The sequence below is a fragment of the Monodon monoceros genome, unplaced genomic scaffold, assembly GCF_005190385.1.
Source record: "Monodon monoceros isolate NGI ecotype Baffin Bay Population unplaced genomic scaffold, NGI_Narwhal_1 Super_Scaffold_13, whole genome shotgun sequence".
In the NCBI taxonomy this organism is placed as follows: Eukaryota; Metazoa; Chordata; class Mammalia; order Artiodactyla; family Monodontidae; genus Monodon; species Monodon monoceros.
In genome coordinates this window covers 20,731,219-20,754,294 of record NW_021703769.1, presented here as the reverse complement: position 1 = coordinate 20,754,294, position 23,076 = coordinate 20,731,219, and the positions used below count along the sequence as shown (strand labels likewise).

At 43.3% G+C, this 23,076-nt stretch overlaps 2 protein-coding genes across 3 annotated transcripts in view; both read left to right on the top strand.

Annotated features, from left to right (window-relative positions):
• The window catches only part of RALGAPB (Ral GTPase activating protein non-catalytic beta subunit), a 100,150-nt gene extending 83,667 nt beyond the window's left edge, over positions 1–16,483 (top strand). For both annotated transcript variants that reach the window (XM_029220370.1, XM_029220369.1), the window contains exons 23-30: positions 137–295; positions 1,910–2,075; positions 4,979–5,101; positions 6,356–6,492; positions 8,189–8,297; positions 9,073–9,151; positions 11,404–11,552; positions 12,396–16,483. In XM_029220370.1, the coding sequence (XP_029076203.1) occupies positions 137–295; positions 1,910–2,075; positions 4,979–5,101; positions 6,356–6,492; positions 8,189–8,297; positions 9,073–9,151; positions 11,404–11,552; positions 12,396–12,589 (1,116 nt within the window). In that variant the 3' untranslated portion in view covers positions 12,590–16,483. The remainder of the gene's footprint in view (positions 1–136; positions 296–1,909; positions 2,076–4,978; positions 5,102–6,355; positions 6,493–8,188; positions 8,298–9,072; positions 9,152–11,403; positions 11,553–12,395) is intronic.
• Positions 16,484–18,795: 2,312 nt separating this feature from the next.
• Positions 18,796–22,749, top strand: ADIG (adipogenin). Its single transcript, XM_029219418.1, has 2 exons — positions 18,796–18,922; positions 22,637–22,749. Exons 1-2 carry the CDS (start codon positions 18,796–18,798, stop codon positions 22,747–22,749), a joined length of 240 nt encoding a protein of 79 aa, XP_029075251.1.
• Positions 22,750–23,076: the final 327 nt, after the last annotated feature.

Below are 23,076 nucleotides of genomic sequence, written 5' to 3'. Positions count from 1 at the left end.
TAGGATTATGGTTGTGCTTATTGCTGCCACTTTACATTTTTTTACTTAATGTTTATTAAACCGTGAGCAAGTATTGCTTTTATAATTAGAATGATGAAGAGAGATAATAATTTCTCCTTTCTTCCTTTGGCGATAGGAACCTGCAAATAGTCGTCTACCTCCTCACCTTATTGCACTTGACTCCATGATACCTGGATTTTTTGATGACATTGGGTATCTGGATCTCTTGCCATGTCGTCCCTTCGACACAGTTTTTATTTTCTATATGAAGCCAGGTCAGAAAACAAACCAGGAGGTAAGATTTCTGGATTTTGGGGGTAAATTTTTATGCTGTAAATTTTATAAACCCTTGAGGTAATTGTTACACCGGTTGAGTTTCCTTAGCTTTCTAGGGACTGAGTGTGACTAGAAAACAATAAGATTCTCTGAGGCCTCCTTTAGAATGGCTGAGACCTGCCTTCCCTAGTCACAGGGAAGATTTAGATTAATTTCCAGCTGCCAACCAGTGGCCTGCAAGTTGAATTTGACTTACTTATTGCATCTTGACTAAATTTTCAAGTTGTTTATTTAAAAGTTTCACTTCTGAAAAAAAATTTTAATTGGAAGAAAACGAGAACTGGCAGTCAAATCAGTTTCCTGGCACTTAGAAAAATATGAAGGGATATGGGTGAACTAAATAGGTACACTTCTAAGGAGATGATGTGTTTAAGAGTTGATATGTTTAAGAGATAATGGCCTGGCAGCGATGCCCAGTGGATTGAGAAGTATTCGACGTAACACACCACATATTTTGACTTCATTAGGCCTCCAGATGGTCTTGCCATAGATTAACATTGTATCAACTACATCAGTGATCTGTGGACTGGCTGCATCAAAAGTTACTTGGGAGAGCTTTTAAAAGTGGTAATTCCAGGACCTTACCTCTGCTGATCTGATAAAGAAGTTCTGGAGTAGGCTAAGAGAATCTTATGTTTTAAGAGATTCCCCAGGTGATGTTGATACACTACCCCTCTCCCCATCTCATTTTTAATTTGTAGAGGATTTCTCCTTTTTCTTCCTCTAGCATTAGGTTTTCAACAGAAGCACTGTTGCTATTTTGGGCCGGATAATTCCTTGTTATGGGAGCTGTTCTATAGAATAGGACATATAGCAGCATCTTTGGCCTCTACTCACTAGGTCCCAGCAGTGCCCCACCAGTTGTGATATCAAAAATGTCTCCAGACATTGCCAAATGTCCCCTGGAGAGCAGAGTCACCCCCATGAGAACCACTGTTTTAGAACAAGGGACTTTTCTTTCTGAGGCCCAGGAATTAAGTTTGGTACTTGGTGAAGAGGAGAGACCCTTCTGGTCACTTCATTTTTTTCTGGAATGGTTACATTATCTTCTTTGGACTAAGAGAAGGATGTTTTCCCACTCATTAATGATTGAATTTGTAATAGGTTTATACTTTTTATAGCATTTGTCAAGATTTGTAAGTAAATAATCACATACCTATGTAATGTTTTTCACTAATCAGACTCTGTGAAGGCAGGGACTTAGTGTTTTTTGTTTACTTTTAGTAAACATGTCTAGCTCAATAATTATTTTGCTAGGGAGGGAGCTAAAGGATTTTCTTGTATTTCTTACCTCACCTAATCTTCACAGCCATCATTATTACTCACTTTATAGATGAAGAAACTGAAGCAGTGGGGTTAAGAAACTTGCCCAAGGCCCAGCCAGGATTTGAACCCAAATCTATCTAACTTGGAAGCATGCATTTTTAACTACAGTGATATATATAGTCCCCAGTTTATTCTAAGCTTGGGCTTGATTTATCAGACACTTCAAAGTGAATCGATTTTTATGAAGCTTATTTTGATACGCCCTTTTGTTTCCTTCATTATATCTGATGATTGGTATATATTTCAGATTTTAAAGAATGTGGAGTCTTCCAGAAATGTTCAGCCACATTTCCTAGAATTTTTGCTCTCCCTTGGCTGGGCGGTAGATGTGGGCAGACACCCTGGCTGGACTGGGCATGTTTCCACCAGTTGGTCTATTAACAGTTGCGATGATGGTGAAGGACCTGAACAAGGTAAAACACATACGTTCATTTGGTTTTTCTTGTTTTGTTACTCTTGGCTTTTCGCCCATTACTATTAGTTTGTAGTCTTATTAAAAAAAAACAAGCAGAGGGCTTCCCTGGTGGCGCAGTGGTTGAGGGTCCGCCTGCTGATGCAGGGGACACGGGTTCGTGTCCCAGTCCGGGAAGATCCCACATGCCACGGAGCGGCTGGGCCTGTGAGCCATGGCCGCTGAGCCTGTGTGTCCGGAGCCTGTGCTCCACAACGGGAGAGGCCACAGCAGTGAGAGGCCTGTGTAGCGCAAAACAAACAAACAAACAAAAAACAAGCAGAGGTATAGAATGGAAAAGTCTCTTTCCTCTAATCCTCACAGGAGGTCACTTAATAATTGTATGGTCTTCCAGACATTTTCTGTTAATATGGGGACTAATTATGTATATGTATATATAAATGAATGTATATGTTATATACATATATAATGACAGAGTTAATTAATATAAAATTAATGGCATAATTATCACAAGGTTAATAAGTTCCTTTTTTTGTAGTGTGAGTGAACAAATTCCATTTTCTATAACAATATTATAATAAATCTAGATTATAGCAAACAGTACAATTTCCTAACAAGTGTATTTTGTCTAATAAATATAGTTTTCTATTAACAGATGTGTTTTTTAGACTTTGTGGCTGTCATTTAAGTTACATTCTTGGGATATTATGTAAAAATCTTTGTAGTAAACAGCTGACTGTCTCTGAGAGATTCATGCCCATCTCTGCAAATCCTCCTGAGGAACTGTAATCAGGATAACAAGTACCAGAGCAAGTATAAGTTTAAACTTAAGGCCTTTGCACCACCTGGCTAGTGCTTTTTGTTCTGGGAGCTCTTGAAATCACTGGAAAGTTAATAATACCTCTCAAGTGGGTAATGCCTGTGTCCAGTGCTTTGAATTAGCAGAGTTTTTCAGTCAACGAGATTATACTCTCTCAAGGTTTCCCATTGAATATCATTGTGACTTGTAATTTTTTCTACTTTCAACCAAGGTTGAATCAAAGTATTTGAGGATATGCTCTAATTTTAATTGCCACATAACCTTTAATATGTGCTTGAGTGTATTTATAGACTAAGTTCTCATAAGTAGAATTGATAAAGGATTTGCACATTTTTTAGTTTGATAAATGTATAAATGTATTAGTTGGATGCTTAAGGTTGCAGGTAACAGAAAACCCAACCCAAATTGGCTTAGAGTTTGAAGGTCATTTATTGCCTCATATAACTGAAAATTCCAGAGATTAGTGTACATTTTTTGTTGCCATTTGATCAGCAGTCCTGTTCTATTTCTCTGCAGTTTTTCTTTAGCTCTGTTTTCCATGTGTTGGCTTTGTCCCAGCCTGGCTTTCCTCATAGTGCAAATAAGGCAGTTCTAGGCTTTACATTCACATACCACACTAGTCTGAAGAGGAGAGATTAGCTGAGTCTCAGAACCTCCCATCTCCCCAAATCCTGAGATACGCAGTGATAGGACCACCCTAAGCCTGTCGCTGTGGCGAGAGAGATGGAATGATCCTGATAGAAACAAACAAGTTAGAGGAGGGGAGGGTGGAGTGGATGTTGGGGCAGTAACCACAGTGTGTACTGCAGTAGACGCAAGTGCTTGCCCAGCATCTAAACCGGGAGTCAGCAACTACAGCCCATGCCTGTTTTTGTAAATAAAGTTTTTTTGGATCTCAGCCATGCTTCTTTATGTATTATCTGACTGCTTTCATGCTACAACGGCAGACTTAAGTAGTCGTGGTGGAGACCATATGGCATGCAAAGCCTTATTTACTATCTGATCCTTTGCAGAAAATGTTTGCTAACCTCTGGTCCAAACTTCTGTTTGCCACATCCTCACCAATTTAGGTGTCTTCCAGTCTGTTAGGTGAGGAATTTTCTATTTTTAATTATGATTGAGTTTCAGCATCTTCTCATATTTTTATTTCTTACCTGAGAACTACTTGTTTATTTCCTCTTCCCAGTTTTTTGTCAGGTTGTTGATGTTTTACGTATTACTGGCAGGGCATTGTGTCCATTTTAATTGAAAACTATACTAGCTCTCAGGACTGTTACTTTTGTTAATTCAATCTTGCTGGCTTAGAGCAGATACTATTACTAAACAGCCTGTACACTTTCATATTGTATCACTGATCACTGGGGAAAGTGGAACAGAAGCAAAGCTGAGGAGCAGTAGAGAGAGACCAGGGACAGGAAATGCCTTGAAAGCAAGAGTACACACACGCAGACATCTGTCCCCCTTCCCTTCAGAGGGACTGTGGTAGTCTTCTCCCTTTTGATTACTGTTACCTCTTCCAAAAAGACTGTTGCCTAAATCCACCTTATACAGATGAGCTAAAGGTCCTGCTAATCAGAAGTGGTCTGGTTTAGAGTAGTTTCAGAAAGTATGAAATTAGGATTTTATGATTTAAAGTTAGTGTATGTGCACCACAACTACTGAGCCTGCACGCCACAACTGCTGAGCCCGTGTGCCACAACTACTGAAGCCCGTATGCCTAGAGCCCGTGCTCCACAACAAAGGGAAGCCACCACAATGAGAAGCCCATGCACTGCAATGAAGAGTAGCCCCTGCTCGCTGCAACTAGAGGAAGCCCGCACACAGCAACGAAGACCCAATGCAGCCAAAAATGAATAAATAAAATAAATTTTTTAAAAATACAGCTTCTAATTTAAAAAATAAAGTTAGTGTAAAGACATTTAATGAACATTTATGGTTTATTCTTCTTATACATTAATTGGCTCATGTTGAAAACGTACCTTCTATTTATTATCACTTTATTAACCAGTTAAAATTTCAGGAAGCAGGATGATATTGGTTTTCCCCACTTTTTAGAGCAGTAATGTAGTGTTTCTCATTCCTAGATGAAGTGATTTCCTCTGAAGATGCTGGGGCTAGCATTTTCAACGGACAGAGGAAGGTGCTGTATTATGCTGATGCCCTTACAGAAATAGCTTTTGTGGTTCCTTCTTCTGTGGAGTCCTTAAGTAAGAGCATTCTTTGTATGGAACTATTTTTGTACTCACTGGTTTGTGCAGTAGTATTGCATTGGGGGAGATTCTGAAGTCATCTAAGACATTCTTCAGCTCAAAGGCGTGATAGCTTTTAGATTATGCAGAGGTACAGGATGTTATCCCCTCTTAACTAAAGGAAAGGAGTTAAAAACAAGAAGACTGGCCCTCTAATAATAATTTTTAAATAAAGGAGATCCACTTTGGCACACTTTTTAACTTTTTTTAATCTGATTAATACATAGAAGCCCTATTTTCCAGTTTATTCATTTCTTTCTCTAATTATGAGTAAGCTCTCACCTGCTTCCCTGTTTCCATGTGAGAGCCTTTATATGGAACCCCAGAGAACCCTGCAATTGGAAGGCCCTCATGATGGCATCTGGCTGATCTTCTAACACTGAGGAGGAGAAACTTCAGCCTAGAAAGGTGGTGATTAAGCCTGTTCTTCTCAAGGATCAGGAGTGATCATTACTTCTCAGTCTGAACTCTTAGTCTTATTTTGCCTAGAACCTTTACTTCTTGCAAATTAAACTCATTTCTTTGTGCCTGACCAAGCAGTAGGTGGAAAACTTCAGCTTCTTCATTGAGACCATCCATAGGATAGGACGCTGCACATCACACTTTGATGATCTCATCTCTAGGCTAATGACTTTTTGTGTACCCTAGCCTACCTAGGCAGCCTCCTCACCTTTGTATTTGGACCCTTAATTTTGCACTCTAGGCCCCTCTCTGTCTCTTACTCTGGGGCCAGTTGTGTCCGTGGCAGGAGGGGCCTTCCATGTTCTAGGTCAGTGTCTTAGCAGCTGTTTGCCTTCATGTCAAGGCTGTGATCTACCACCTGAATTCCAGAAGCCAGGCCCCATCTGTCCTCTATGAACTGAGTCCCTGCCTGGCGTCTCTGGCCGAGCCTGTTTGCACCAACTCAGTAGAGCCAGAGCCAGCAAATTATGGCACACAGGCAAAATTCAGAACACTAAGAATGGTATTTACATTTTTAAAGGGTTGTAAGTAAACTACAAAGAAGAATATGCAGTAGAGACCTGTATAGCCAGCAAAGCCTGAAATATTTATTACCTGATCCTTTGCAGAAAAACTTTGCCAACCCTTGCTCTAGAAGCAATGCTTTGCTTAAGTGACTTAGGTTGGACTGTTAGCATAACTAGTTTAATAAACACGTTTGCTCTAAGGAAGTAGTAGGTATTATAATTATTTTTTTTCTTTACGCTATAGCTGATTCATTGGAAAGTAACATCTCAGACCAAGATAGTGATTCAAATATGGATCTTATGCCAGGAATTCTGAAACAGCCATCCCTGACACTTGAGCTTTTCCCTAATCACACAGACAATCTTAATTCCTCACAGAGGGTAAGTCACTTTGTTGATAAACCTCCAAAAATTTGTAGTGAAGTGGAAGTAATTATAGAATCACACCTGAAAAGCTTTTAACTTTAACCCAGAGAGTAATTATAGCAGTACTGATTCATTAGTATCTTAATTTTTTTAATCAAATTCTTATGCTTTTCTTTTTTTCAGCTTGCAACAAATATTTAATTCTAATTCAGCCTTTGTTGTTTTCCTTGATTTAGCCATTTCAGTTCTGTGCTCGGTTCTTTCATCCATTCCGTCTCAAGCCTAAGTTTTTATTTGGTCCCTAAAATATCCACTAAAGGTACAACAGTTACTATACATTTCATAGCATTAATCATGCAAAATTCAACTTAAGTCTGACAACATACAAATGACAGCATTTTGAAGAATCGCCCAGTGTTTGAATAAATGCACTGAGTGAGGCAACACAGCAGCTACTACAAGAAAACAGCATTTTACTTTTATCCTTTTTTCTTACCTTATCAGATGTTATGTATTATCTGTGTTCTCCCCTCATGTTATGTCTTAATCCTTACTGGAAAGTGACTGAGTAAGTGATAACAAGACTACAGGATCAGTTTACAGGTGTAAGAAAATTGATTTAGAACAAATAGTAAAAAAGACAAAAGAAGTGTAGTGTAAACTTTCCTGAAGCCCTTCTTCCATTTTAAAGGGGTTTAATTTGGCTCTTTCTACACTTAAAATGATTTTTAACATAAGTATTTGCTTAAAAGAATATGGGAGAGGTTCACCTTTAAAATTGATTTAGGAAAAGAAGTTAACTTGTATAAAACTCTCTGAAGTAGACTGATTTTGAAAATCATGAGTTGCTACCTTTAAAAAGGTTTTACAGAATACAGTTTGGAGAAGAACAAGTCAGGTAATGCAGAATTTTAGTCAGATCTAATGGTCAGGGATTGCTACTCATTTTCTGAATGCCAACGTGGTTACGATTAGAAGGGAACTTCCTCAACCTGAAACAGAACTCTGCTAGAAACCTGCAGCTAACATTATACTTACACATTATTCTGAAAGCTTTCCCCCCAAATGGAGGCAAGGATGTTTGCTCTCACTACTTCTATTCACAAGATAGTAGAGGTTTTATGCAGGGAAATAAGAAAAAGAAATAAAACGCATAAAGCTTGGTTATTTCTTAAAATCCAAAGAATGACAACTCTTAAAGCACCATGTTTTCATTTACCACATACTTTGCAGACTACTAACAAACTTAAGGAAAGAAAAATCATATCAGTAGATACAGGAAAAGCTGTTGACAAGAATTCAACACTGAAAGGATCTCCAGGCAAATCAGTGATGTTGCTATGATGGAAAAATCGTCCTGCTTTCTGACCATAGAGATAGACTCAGATCCTTTTTAAGCACTCATTAAGTCATTGCATCAAATTTTATTTTTATAACTATAATTGTTTACTGTTCCTTATCTTTTTTTCATTTGAAGTTTCTAGACCTTCATTTCCTTGTTCTAGTTTGAGACTTGATAAACAGAGGAACCAAAGAAGGGCTTTTTTTGCAAATGTATTTTATACTTTTTTCCAGAAGTGACTTCCCATGATGTGATCCTTATTTCACTGGGTAGCTTGATGAATGTATGGTTGTAGTTTTATTAAGCCAGTGTTTTTTATTTGTTTGTTTCTTTTTCTTCCCCTCTTCTGCTTTTCTCTGCCTCATATAGCTCAGTCCCAGTTCCAGAATGAAGAAGCTGCCTCAGGGGCGCCCTGTTCCTCCCCTTGGACCTGAGACAAGAGTTTCTGTAGTCTGGGTGGAACGCTATGATGATATAGGTACTGTGTAAGGACTTTGTCCATTAATAAGATTATAATAAGATGACGATGACTTGTTAAATGTCTAAAGGGAGTGGCAGCATAGGCCCTATATGGTGGCCAAGAGCTGGGACTGGAGTTCAGCAAGCCTGGATTTCATTAAGCCTTAGGCCACTCATGTGTTAAATGAGTGATCCAGCACTTATTTCATAGTTGTGAAGATTTGATGAGACTCATGGTTACAAAAAGCCTTTAGCTCTTCTTGGTATGACAGTTACTGGTTTGTGGCCACTTGGTCCCACTGCATGTAGCCCCCAGTTACCCTAGAACCTCTGGAAAGGAGAAGGGGGAACACCTCCCTCACCCTCTTTCCACAGACCCTACTGTCTTATTTTAGTGTAAAGATTAATGTGTCCTTAGGGATTGTGCTATGGATATGTTTCTCATGATTTTTATGTAAGCTGCATTAAGAACATTAGAAATGTGTATTTATCCTAGAATCTCATCCAGCTCAGAGTTTATAAGAAAGTGTGAAAGTTGCTTTCCAGAACATCTAAAGCTATTTCCAAGCCCTCCAAGACTATAGATTATGTTCTGTAAAAACTCTCTGCTTTAGATGAACTTATCTAAAATACGTCTTAAGGGAGAATTTTTTTTTTAATTTGTGAAGAATAGTTAGGATTATATATTTTAGGATAGCGCAGTCCATATATATGTTGCCCGCTATGTGAAGAGATTAGGAAAATAGGTTTCCTAGGAGGGAGATATTAATTGTAATGCTATGATTTTCTTCCAGAAAACTTTCCCCTCTCAGACCTGATGACAGAAATCAGTACTGGTGTGGAGACTACTGCAAATAGTAGCACTTCTCTGAGGTACGTTCTATACTTGCTTGAAGTTTGTCAGCATTGTGTTTAAGCATAGAGAAACCTATTTTTTACAGTATGTTGATTGCAGTTTCATTAAGAGATAAGGACTTTAATGAAACAAAAGGGATGAAGGCAGTAAGAAGTAAACATAATTAGGGGAAAAGAATCAAAGAGAGAAGTTTGTAGATTAATGCACAAGGTGATCAAATTAGCAAGGATTTTTAAATGGCATAATTAATTGCTGTTTAAATTTATCTGAGGCAAAAAAAGACAGAGAAGTGGAGGCAATTAAGTATTAATGAAGGCTGATAATAGAGTAGCAATATTAGATAGAAAAAATGGAATTAAATTGGTCAAAACATTCTGGATAGATAGCAGTTAAAATGTCCTCATCACATAGGAGCTATTTAATGGAAAAATATTTCTAAGTAAAACATAATACTAACTTTATTATAATATTAAGATTTTTATTTTAGCTTCTCATGTACAAAAAGGATAAAAACAGAATAATATGATTCTAAGAATAATAAGAACATATCTGTGCAGGCTTTATTGTTTCGAAGCGTTTTGCTTGCTTGTCTTTGGTTTAAACAAATAATTTATATCAAGCTAAACTTGATATTTTAACTTTGAGTAAGTTCCTTCTGTTTCCATGATCTGGTTTGTATTGCACGTAAGATGAATTTAGATTACTGTTGTAGAAACGAAGTCAGTAAAGGTGGTTTATTTTAACATTATCATATTAAATTTCTAGAATAGGGCAAGTCATTCTTAAAACTTCCATGTTTGTTTTGGGGTTTTTTTGGCCTCACTGCGTGGCACGCGGGATCTTATTGACAGTTCCCCGACCAGGGATCGGAACTCGTGCTCCCTGCAGTGGAAGCACAGAGTCTTAACCACTGGACTGCCAGGGAAGTCCCCATGTTTTTTATGCTAAAGTATTTTAAAGCAAATTACAGATTTTCTAACATTCTAAATATGCACCTCTGAAGATTAAGAACACTTTTCAAATAGATAAAGATAACATTATTACAGTAATAAAGTTAGTAGCAATTCCTTAATTTCATCTAGTAGCCAGCTCACATTCAAATGTCTCCATTTTCCCTAAAATAGTCTTTATAGCTGGTTTGTTTAAACCAGCATCCATTTCATCCATCTGGTGTTAATTCTTTCAGTCTCTCAATACAGAACAGTCCTGTTTTTTCTTTTTTTTGTCCATGACACTGACTTGCTGAAGAGACCAGGATAGATTTCATGAGGGGTACTTTTCTAGAACTAGTTTGCAAGAGAACTTTTAAGTGTCTTGTACTGTTTGTTGTTGTTTTAATCTTTTTAGGTCAAAAGTTCTAATATGATTGGACTGTAAAATTTGTGTTTTACTAGTAGTTTAGCAAAGTTTAGAATTTGTCTTGGGGACAGAATTAGTATAGAATTGATTTTTATTAAATGTCTTAAAAAATTGACTCACTGTCCCTTTGGCCAAAATCACTTTAGAAAGAAAGCTCATTGTGTTGCAAAACAAAAGCAAACCAAAACCCTGGCATATAGCATCGAAGATTAACATGGGTACCTCTAGAGGCATTGGCATAGCCCTGACACATGATGTGTAATTCAGTCTTCTAAAAGTACGGTTGCTGACCTTGGCAGCTGTGTTACCTGTTCAGAGGCTTTGAGGGCTTTGACTGTGCTAAGATTCAGCCATTTATCACCTCTGCTCAGGAGGACAGTTGCAACTGACCCAGACTAAGGTCCTCCCGACCTCTTTCCCCAGCCCCTAAAAAAAAATCATATCAGGGATTCCCATAGTGAGCCTAAACTGTATTTCCACTTCTGCTCTGAGGTGCCAGCATTGACTATGGTGGAATTCCCTGCCCTCTGGCCAGCCCCACTCTTGTTCCCTACAGGAAGGAGGAACTAAGTAAAAGTAAAAAAATGGCTGGCTGCTATTGATGGTTCCCCACCATACATTTTTCTGGCCTTTCCTTCCACCCCGTGTCCCCAGTGATTTTCTAAGCACAATTTTTAGCCCCTTTTTTGGTCAGCTTCAAAAGGCCAACCCCATTGATGGGTAATTAGGGTCAGGTGTTGGTGTGGGGAGCTTCACCGTGGGCTCCCAGAAAGAAGATTCTGAGCAGACTGATCACTTGTCTCTTCTCAAATACTGCCTGGCAGTAAGTCCCCTTGATATTCTTATATTATACATGGGGGACTTCGGCTCTTGAATATCTGGGGTAAAAAGAGTTTTTTCTTTTCTTAAGATCTACTGCTCTTGAAAAAGAAGTTCCTGTCATCTTCATCCACCCTTTAAACACTGGATTATTCCGGATTAAAATTCAAGGAGCCACTGGAAAATTTAACATGGTCATCCCTCTTGTGGATGGGATGATTGTCAGTAGGCGAGCACTCGGTAAGCTTCATATGTGGCTAAAGGATTGAATTTTCTTTTCAGTTCTTTTTTTTAAAATAAATTTATTGTTTATTTATTTTTGGCTGTGTTGGGTCTTCGTTGCTGTGCGTGGGCTTTCTCTAGTTGCAGCAAGCAGGGGCCACTCTTCATTGCGGTGAGTGGGCTTCTCACTGCGGTGGCTTCTCTTGTTGCGGAGCACAGGCTATAGGCTCGTGGGCTTCAGTAGTTGTGGCACACGGCCTCAGTAGTTGTGGCTCACGGGCTCTAGAGCACAGGCTCAGTAGTTGTGGTGCACCGGCTTAGTTGCTCCGCGGCATGTGGGATCTTCCCGGACCAGGGATCAAACTCGTGTCCCCTGCATTGGCAGGTGGATTCTTAACCACTGCGCCACCAGGGAAGTCCCATTGAGTTTTCTATTTTTTTTTTTTTATTTAACATTTTCATGAACCAAAAAGAAGTATAAATAAGGAAATGATGATATTACTTAGTAGGTCCCACATGTGGAAAATCCTGTGGCTCTTGTTAAAAGGAAGCATGTTTGGTTCTGTTTTGAAGTGTGCTTAATCTGCTAAGTAGGAGCACAGCTATAATTCACAAACTTCCAGTACTGGAAGACGAGCATAGTTGTTTACACTCCAGGGCAGGAAATGGGTTGTCAGGCTAGATTTTGATTTTGTTTTTCCATGTCATTGTGTGTTTCTTCTGACAGTTTTGTCTTAGTAGAGCTCTGTCTCTCTGGGGACAGGGAGTTTTGCAAATGGAATGCAGTGGTTTGAGTTTGCAGAGAATAGTTCACTTGAGTACTGATGGCTCACCTAGCTGACTAAACCCTCTGTTTTCAAGGTTTTCTGGTGAGGCAGACTGTAATTAACATTTGTAGAAGAAAGAGACTGGAAAGTGACTCCTACAGTCCACCACATGTCCGCCGGAAACAGAAGATCACCGACATTGTCAACAAGTACCGGAACAAGCAGTTGGAGCCAGAGTTTTATACTTCACTTTTTCAGGAGGTTGGACTCAAGAACTGTAGTTCTTAGACCACTGTCTGTCTAGGACTATTGAACTCTAGTTTGGAGCTATAATATCAAAGCAAAACAATTCGATAGGTGATCACTGTAACAATAAAACAAATCACTCCCCAAGAGCTTACTGTTTAACCACCAGAATAGAAGAGACACATTATAAACCCATCTGAGAGAAGACTTTTCGGCTTTTTAGTGAAATGGGCTCCCAGACACAATCCTATTCCTGCTGGTAATGATGATATACGTTTTAGCCATAAACTTTCTTTTAAAAGTGACAATTTTAGTTAAATATAAGCCTTTTGAGGAGAAAGGCTTTTATGCATCTCAGTTAAACATGTGCATTGGTAGTTTCAAATTTGCAAATTAGAAGTTGAAGATAGTTTTATACCTCACTTTTTAGGAGGTTGTGTTCAAAAGTAAAATCTGTCTCAGAATCTTCCAGGACATTTAAAGACTTGTGTTGATAGCATGGAGGAGAAGGAAGGAAACCTCAACTTTCTGCTCACTCGCAGGTCCATTTGTCATCCAGCTCTCATCCAAATGTCAAACTGACGGAAAAGAACTTAAGTGTTTTTTGCTCAGATAAGAAGTCTGAGATTAAAATATTTCATAGTTTTTCTCCACACTTCAGAAAGTTACTCTCATCGCTGCAAAGGTCTGTCTGAAGGCCTCAGTTTCTGGGCAGCCCAGGAACAGATCTAAAATGGAAGCATGGCCCAGTCCTTTAATGAGGATACAAATGGAGTTTGTGGAGTTAAGTTAGAAGACAGCTGTGATGCCTCCACTCTCTCCATTATTGTCTAGCTCCGTGACATTATGACAGGTTAACCATTTGTAATTCCTTGGTAATTTCTTGGTTAAATATTAAGAAATATAAATTCACAGCAAAGGTTAAACATTATTTGGTTTCATCCACTGTCTCATTTCAGGACCAAGCAGGAAACTGCAGTAGTTTATGAAGGATTCTAATTTGGGGTTCAGGAAATAGCCTCTCAACGCTACTAATTCAGATCTCTCCCAGAGAGCTACTAGATTTCATCATAATTGACGAACATTAGTGACCACCTCCTTGGGTGGCTGCTTTTAGAAATGGCTGTTGTCATATTTTCTGGACTTTGCCGGCTGAAGGCACAACAAATCCCTGCCCGGGTTTTTGAAATACTTCTGTTACCTCGCTGCTACTTTTCTGCCAGGGATAAATGTTTTGAGGTGGCCAGACCCAGAATATCCTTACAAGGATTCCTGTTACAGTGCTAGAGTATACACTGCTCATTTCTCCTATTCTTATGTGCTTTCTTCTTTATTAAGATTATTTTATGTTAAGAAAATAAGTGACATTTAAAAGTCCAAAGAGGAGTGATCACAGTTGTATAAGGGGTGATTGCCCACTTGAACTCTGATGTCAGTAGGTTCTGTAGGTCAGGCCTACAACGGTCTGTTGGTTTGATGTTTTGGTAGTTTAATTAGAGGGTGGGGAATAGTATAGGACCTAATTCCCTGTGCAGATATTTCTATTCCAGAAGTACATGTTGATATCTATGAGCAAGAAATGGCATAGCAGCTCTTGGTTTTACGTTTGCCGTACCTTTTTCTTCGTGTTTGTTTTAAGCTCAGGTAAAGGTAACCTCCTCCTTCTATGACTCCAGTTTCCATTCAGGGTATAATATTATTCAGTAATTGATTTTCTTTTTAATCTGGGCAATAAATTGATGTTTCCAGATGGTAGCATGGGGGAGGGGGTTGTATGATTAGCGCGTTCTACCCTAAAAATGTTTCAGTAGCTCAGCAGGTGTAAAGTGAGGTTTAACAACTTTCATGGAAATTCCAGATTGACATTTCATGGGAAAAAATGAGCACTTGTTCTGATGGATGTGGACAAAGAAGGCTATAAATTAACGTGCAACTTATAACATTCCAGAGGTTAAAAATAACTGATGCAGGTGTATCTCTTCAGTGTGACTCTTCAGATAACACTTTTACCTTTGGCATAGTTCTGCTGTCAGCAAAATGTACGGTGGTGTGTGTGTTGGGGTGGCCTTCCTGATGCTTCAGTTTGCTCTAATTTCTGACAACTCTTTGTAATTCTAATGGCTTTGATAAGTCAGTGAACAACCATGTTGAATGTATGTATGATCTGGAAGACTTTGTGGTCTCCCAGGGAAGGAGGGATGGATTTAGGACTGTGCTGCTCCCAGAGACGTGAAACCCCAGTGTGCACAGCACAGACAGAGTATGGGGCACACATACCTCGTCAGGTGCCGACTCCTTCTGCTCAGACTCACATCTACCCAAAAAGGGAGTGTGGTGGGGACCCTTGGACCTTTCACTAGTGTGGGTTTGAGTTCATGGTCACTAAATCCTCTCAACTGCCTTTGTAAAAGTCACTTTGAGTACAGTGATGCCAGAGGAGCATATTTAGTCTCTAATAATAATCTTTCGTAGTCCACTTGATAAATTTGCTAACACAGGTTCAGAACCTTTGGGGGGAAGCCAGGACCACTTCGGTCTTTGGCTTAAACAGTTTAGTTGCTGCATGTGACAGGTGCACCAGGGTGTGGATGAGAGTGGCATTTGTTGACAAGGAAAGCATTACCCAGGGGACAGAGGCAGGTAGCCCCTCGTAGTCCCTTCTCACATTTGGGGGGTAGGGGCTCTCTCCCCCTCTCTGATTGGGAGCACTGAGGACAGAGGAGGGCTTTTGCCTTTTCCTGTTCAGCCGGCTCTCTTTTGTCAGTGCTTCCTCCTAAGACCCCCTCCTGTCCTTTGGCCCTTTGACCTGGATAGTTACATGGTGGTTTGACCGCCTCCCGTCCTGGCAATATATACACAACATGCATGCATGCTGTCTGTCCTCCATTTCCAGGTCTTCAGGTCCCCTGAGGCCGCCCATTCTCCTCTGGACTCATTTATAAAAATAAAATACCTACATCTTTGGCCAGTGATGTCAGTTCCCTACAGGTTTTGTGTGTGAGGGCTTCATGAATGGTTACTTCCTGCACACACTGAGGAAGCATTTGTCAGACTCTGCAGAGTGATTTTTAGAGAAGCAGTGTCTTCAAGAGTATTTATTTATATTGGAAGGTGGAATTTTACCCAAAGAAAGTGGGAGTCAGCCTTGCTCAAAGACATGTAGATGGTAAAAATGTATCGGAGGTAATTTGACACTCCTGCTGGTAGTTCTCCATTCAGCATTTTTAAACCCCTTCAGGTTATATCTTCCTAAAAAGAATTGATTTATATGTTTACATGAAATGGTAAGTTGCGTTAGGTGGTCTGTTTTAGGGATTTCCATGACAGCCTCTTTTCCCGAGATGGAGAGATTGGAGGTAATCCACCCGTTCAATGTGGAATCAAACTGTGGGTTCTCAGTAGCTAAAGAAGCCATGTACTGTATAGTGTTTTTCTCGGAGTATCCACTCATGTTTTTCAGATGCTTTTCTTTTTTTAATGGTGAGGGAAAGGTATAATTTGGGATTCCACAGTGCCTTGCATACAGTAGGCGCCCAATAAATATTTGTTGAAGCAAACCAAGTTTCCCAAGTCCTTGTCTCTTGCAGTGACCAAGAACATCTTTCTCCTCTGAAGGGCTTGGCAGTTGTGGCTAAAAAATAAGCAGTATCATTATTTGCTTGAAATCATATACACAATTTGTATGAATTTTGGTATGTTGCCAAGACATGATCTTTTTCTTATTGTATTTTCTGTAAATATTTCTGGCACTGAACTGTAAAGTAAAGGCGAAATGTAAATATGAAGGTGTCCTGTGTACCCTCGCCTCCTGTGTTTCCTCTTCGTCAGTTAGGGAAGAAGGCCCAGAGGCTTGTTTGTATTTATGCAGCCCCTTTGTCCAGAAGAAACCCATGGAATATTGAATGTAATACATTTAGTCAATTAAATTTTAAGGAGATTCTTATCTAAAAATGTCATGTGTGCTTTTGGTTTGATTCTGGCATGGGTGTTCTTCATAATTTAGATCAGTAGGTTTTCACCCTGGTTTTGTAGAGTATCATGAAATACTCAAAATTTGATAAATTTAAAAAGAAAATTATTTGGCCTTCTATGCTGGAAGGAGCTTGTGTGACTAAAGCACTGCCAACAGAGGCCCACCTTACAGAGGCTAGCAGTTGCTGAGCGGCTGGCTGGCTCTCTGTGTCCTGGGAACACAGAAATGCCCGCTGAGCTCCCTGCCTGCAGAAGATCTGAGCTCTGCCAGGGCTGGCCAGTCAGGAAAGCAGAGATGCAGGGGGAGGTCCTCCCGCTGCCCACTGGCCCTTTGAGTAGGATCTTGGCTGCAGAAGGTTCCATGGGGCCAGATTAACACCTAATGCCTAGGTCACACGTGGCGGGGGGGGGGGGGGGGGGGCGGCGGCGGGTGGTACCACTTGAGCAAACAGCTGTGGTGCGTGACTCTGCCAAGAGCCACCCCTCCAGCCTGGCACTGACTCCACGTGACAATGCGTGGCCCCCCAAAGTGCAACTGGAAGCCAGGCTGCGAGTTGCCTCCCCTCAGGTGTGTGTCCACACCTGCTTGCCTCCTCACCACAGGACCTGCTGCTGGGTTCTGGTGGCCGGGGGAGCTTAGCCCTGTGCTGACTGCACGGTGGCCCTGTTTTGGGGTCTGGCAAGGGTATGTGTGTTCGAGCCTTTCTCAGCTGTGCTGCTCAGCTCTTTCTGACCCCAGCCCCTTCAGAACCCAGTGCCAAGGGACCTCCCTGGTGGTCCAGTGGCTAAGACTCCGTGCTCCCAATGCATGGGGCTCGGGTTCGATCCCTGGTCAGGGAACTGGATCCTGCATGCCGCAACGAAGAGTTCGCATGCTGCAACTAAAGATCCCGCGTGCCACAATTACGACTGGCACAGCCAAAAACTAACAAACAAAAAACAGTGCCAAGAAATCGCCCCAACCCAGACCACCCAGCTCTTGGTCTTGGCCCCCGGGCCCTGAGTGGCACAGCTTGCCAGGCTACCGTGTTTCATGGATGCACATTCTAATACCATCTGCCCTGACCCTCCTCTGCTGGGGACTCGGGTCATTCCACAGCTGGGCTAAGACTCCCTTTAAACACACTGGCCCTCCAAACCCCAGCTGTCCCCGCCCCCATTTTTACTGTGGCTGGACCCCTCTTACCCTTCTCCCTGGGCCAGTGTCTTCCTCTAAGGGGGTCCTTCCACTCCATGTCTCCCCTAGGTCTACCACCCACTTCTTACAGCGGCTCCCCCAGCCTGGAACTGGGTCTGCCTGACTTTCCAACCTATGCTCCATGAGATGCCGTGGTCTAAAAATCAAGTCGGCCTCAGACTGGTTGCCCATTGACGTGTGGCGTCCGAGCCTCACCCCCTGGAGGTTCTGACTCAGAAGAGCAGGGTGAGCACGCCAATCGGCATGTCTCATAAGTACCGTCCAGCCCCCTCCGCCCCTCCGCTGGCAGTGGCTGAGGCAGGTGGGCCAGTTGGAGAATACCACGCTTCCGCCTTCCTCCCCTCCACAAGCAGCAGCCGCTCTTCGTGTGGACTTGCCGCACCCACCAGGCTCCCAGCCTGGCCAGAGTCTCTCTCCAGCTTAGGGGCTGTCAGGCCGTGGGAGGTCCAGCGCCTCCTTCCTGTCGTGGGACCTGACGCGGAGATTTACTGACTACTCCATAATGAAAGAATGACAGAGGCGAGGGGGAGAGAGAAGCTCAGCATTTGGGGGTGTCTTGCCCATTTGGGAGATAAAGGAACAAGGTTCAAGTCTTAGAAGCTCTGCACTGAAAACCCTAATAAGGAGAGATGCAGAAGCTTCCAGATTAAATAACAGTCATTTACTGAGGGCCTTGCTGGCTCCAGAAGGAATATGTGACCTCAGATATATGAACACCCACGCGGGGGCAATTTGTATCCACTTTTCTAACTTTTAGCAGCTTGGCGAGGTAAGGATTATTTCCATTCTACAGGAGGGTCGGGGAGGTGTCACGTGAACCCACAGCATCTTACAAGGATTCAAACCCAGGCCAGGAAGCCTGAGCTTTCGTTCTCAAACTGTCCCACTGTCCCCAGTTTCTTCCCACTCGTCCAAAACAGCTCTCTCTTCAGCTGCCTGAAGGACCTTGTGGTTTCCTTATTACATCACCCGTTCAGTCACAATTGGGCTGAGAGCGGAGCGTGGCCCGGCCCGCCAGGTCCCCAGGGCAGCCCTGCCGGCCCAGCCCAGGCCAGCCTGGCCTAGCCACACACGCACCATGAAGTACCCTCTGGTGCCGCTGGTGAACGAGCTGACGTTTTCTTTCCTGGTGTTCTGGCTCTGTCTGCCCGTGGCTTTGCTGTTGTTCTTGCTGATCGTCTGGCTATACTTCTTACTCAGCCAAGGTGAGCTGCCCAGGCCCGGGCCCTAATCCTGGAGGCTGGGCAGGGCGTGGGATAGGCTGGGAGTCCCCAAACAACTGCCGAGAGAGGGGCGTCCTTCAGGCAGAGGGGTTTCCTGCTGGCTCCGAGAAAGCATGGACTTGGTAGTTTAGCGTTTCTTAACCTGGAGTCCCAGAGTGAATCCTGAGTTTGGAAAACAATGTGTATGTGTGCACATCTGGCCCTTCAGGGGCCACTGCTAGCATGTAAGGTCTTTGGTACATATGAAAGTATTGTGAATGTGATTGCGAATTTACTTAAGATATTCTAGATAGAAGATAAAACAGTTTATTACTTTTGTGCTATAATATAAATATATTTGTGGTAAAATAAACTTGGAGCAGAAATGTACTTGGAATTGGTTATCGTGTATACAAAATTCATATTATTTCTGAAGAGGCAGTAGTCATGTACCACCGATAATAGAAGCTATTATTATCAAAATGTGTATGTAAACTATATATATATACAGAATAATGGAACTATAATTTTTGTGTGAAATATGGTGTCAAATGTATGTTTCAGCATGGCAGTAAATGCTTTCTGTTTTTGTGACCAATCATTAATTTAGAAGGAATTGAATCTTTATAATAAATAAATAAATAAATACACACACAAAAAGGTGTCCCTTCAGGGCCACAGCTAGCACATAAGGTCTTTGGTACAAATCAGAAAGAGGTGGCCCCTCTGGGCAGATGAATTAGTAAAAGACGTCCCTTCCTGTGAATGCAGCCAGGGCACAAGGCTTGGTGAGCAGAGCGTGGGCTGGCATTCAGCCCCTCTCGGCCCTCAGCCCTGTGCTCTTGCAGTCAGCAACCAGCTTGATGGGTACAGCAGCCTTCAGCATTTAGCAGGTGCCCAGAGACCACTCACACAGTTTCCTGTCCAGACCGCACATCAGGGAGGATCTGGGTTTCTGTGGGACAAAGGATCACAGAAGCTGACCGACACCTGTCCTGAACTCAGCATGCCACCCAGAGGAGTGGGAGGCAGGGCGAAGCAGGCCTGAGGGAGGCTGGGAGCGGTGGGCCGGTGGGGACGGGGGACAGCCTGGCCACGTGGCAGGAATGACACTCTCCTCCTCAGGTGTCCCGTCTCCCCCTGCACTCCCATCACCTAGGGGCCTCTTCCTGGGGACTGCTTGACCTCCCACCTCCTGCTCAGCAGCCCCATGACCTTTGACCACCTGCGCAGGGAGGGCACTGAGTGTGCTGCCAGCTCTGCTCAGATGGTGCTCAGACAAGCTGAGCAGTTCACCCCCAACTTGCCCCATAATCTCACATGTAGGGGCCGGCAATTGTGCAATTGTTACGAGTTCCTGGCGAGAGCTTCCAGAAAATGTTTGTTTACCAGGGTGGACGGCAGCCCTCCCTGAGGGCCAGTGTTGGGTAGAAGGCAGAGCCCTTGCCTGCAGTGGCTATAAAATCCCGTTTCTCCAGAGTCTAGGGGAAGTGGGCCCGGGTTTCAGCTTTGCCTCTTAATCGTTCATAACAATAGCTTTTTTGAACACTGTGCTAGGCCTGTGCTAAACACCTGGTGTACCTTATTTCATTTAATCCTCAGACTAACCCTGTGAAATAATCCTTATCATACAAGTGAGGAAACTGAGGTTTGGAGAGAAGTTACCTGTCCAAGGCCACACCCTTAAGAGTGCCGACTGTCCAGTGTCTCACCTGGGCTCTGACACCTACCAGCTGTGGGACTTGGGGCGAATCCTCTCTGAGCCCCAGTTTTCTCACCTACAAAATGGAGATAATAACGGTCTCTACCCTTTGGGGCTGTGGAGAGATGCATGTCAGGGGCCAGGTACCTGTACACACATGGCACATAGCAGGTGTTTGGAAGCTGAGAAATAATCCAGGCAGTGTCGGTTTTGTCAAGGTAGGAGGAAGTGTAGGCGTAGCTTTGGATGGGTTTTCTGGAAGGTGGGACACCTTCCCTGAGGTCCAAGGCACTAACCTCCTCCAGCAATTCGTTCTCCTTGGAGGCCCATCTCTAAGCCATCCACAACCTGCCCTGTCTGACCCCGCTCTCAGACTTTCTCCTGAGAGGCTGTTCACCCACCAACATCTCACACGGCGGTTTGAAACAGGTCCTTTTGTTGATTTTGCATTGAAGAGAAACTGTCCTTAAAGTGAGGCAAGCAGCCCTTCCTCAGGGTCCCCGTCTTCTTGGGAATCTCAGTATTACTGTGTTCTGTCTTTGTCCTGAGAATTGGCTCAAACCCAGGGTCTGGACCTGCCAGGGATTGGGGGGCTGGGGCTTGGGACACCCTGGCCTGGAGTTTTCTCTTCTGCCATGGATCTCTGGATTGGAATCAGTCTGGCCTGGAATCCAGTATGAACAGCCGTCAAGAGGAGCTCTGATTCCCCCCTCCCCAACCCCACCTGGCCTGGCTCAGCAGGGCGGTTTCAGAGCCCAGAAGGGAGAAGGTTGAGCAGCAAGTGTCACGTGGCCCACGAGGATGTGAGGATGCCAATGCGCTTTTCCAAGTGGAGGCTGGAGCAAGTGGGGGGGAGGGGGGAGCTGCCTGGTGAGATGGGTAACGAGGCGAGAAAAGATGGTTGGCAGCTGAGCCCTGGAGACGCTGGCCAGGGAGGGCAATGCTGATCCCCAGCCTGACATAGGAAGGGAGGATGAAGCCTCCGAATTCCCTGCCTTTGGACAAGGGCCCCCATGGAACTGCACAGGACTGTGGAGCCGGTACCTGCTTTTGTGTCCAGCGCTGCCACCTCCCAGCGGCAGGAAAACCTACACGTGTCATTAGATGGGTACCTGAGCTTGCTAACACAGCATATCTCGGGAAGGCAAGGTGAGAAAAGAGGGAGAAGGGGGAGATTATTGTTTTTCTGAGTATACTCAAGTTGTTTCACTGGTTACAGAGAAGTAGAGGAGGTTGAAGACAGCCCCTCAGATTTCAGACCAAGAAAAGGCCGAGGGGGTTTCCTGGTGGTCTAGTGGTTAGGATTCGGTGCTTTCACCGCCGGGGCCTGGGTTTGATCCCTGGTGGGGGGCTTTGGTGGGTGAAGGGGGCGTTCTTTTTTTTTTAAAAAGGGATTCTACCATATACTTCTCTGCAACTTTCTTGTAATAGACATCCAGCAAGTTACAAGATACAGATCTAATGTGGGTGTTTTACAAGCCTCATGACATGCTACACGTGAGTGTGCCACACTTCATCACCCAGACCTCTCATGATGGACACACACATGGTTTCCAGGGTATTTTAGTGTGTGTGTGTGTGTGTGTGTGTGTGTGTTTCACCATAAAACAGTGCTGTAAGGGAAACCATTGGACACATATACTCAGACATTTGTTAATGAATGAACTGGTGGATGGATGGATGGACAGGTGGGTGGGTGGGCTTGTGTCTCCTCGGTGACCCCTCCTGGACCATGCTCAATACAGGTAGGTCATTTGCTCACCCCTAGGGTCCTTCCTCTTCTAGAAGATGGATGTGTCATGGGCCAACCTTCTTTCTTGGTCCCAGCTCACCATTCAAGGCCCTAAAGTCTTCCTGAGGTCTTGGGGCTGTCTCATCTGCCATGATTCTGCCTTGGCCCCCTGGCCTCAGATAAGGCTGCAGGGGATGCCTGGGCCCTGCAGGGGCCTCCTTTAGCATCGAAAATAGGAGCTAGGATGTGACCACTGAAGAGGCCTTGTCTTGTCCCTCCACAGATTCAGAGGAAAATGACTCAGATGTTTGCTTTGATTGGGAGCCCTGGAGCAAAGTCCCCGTCAAGTTTTGCCAGAAGACGTTGCATAGCCAAGAGGAGGAGAGGCCCTGCTAGTGAGGCTATTCGGCCAGGTGAGGCCCCTCTAAGAGGTGGGGGACTGGAAACAGGAGCCTCAGGGCCTGCCCAAAGCCTAGGGCGGCTGCCGCGTTGGAGCTCTGCTCCCTCTACCGTGTTGGAAATCTTGCTGTCTCTGCCATGTCAGAGAACCTTCTGCCTTATTGTGTGGGAGACCTGTTTTTGCCACCTCTGCCGTGAAGAGTTTCTTTACAAAGGCCCCCCCTACCCATTATCTCTATGACCTCACCTCCGATCACCCTCCTTAGGGTCTTTGCACTGGCTGTTCCCTCTGCCTGGAACCCTTCTCTCCACACATACCTCACC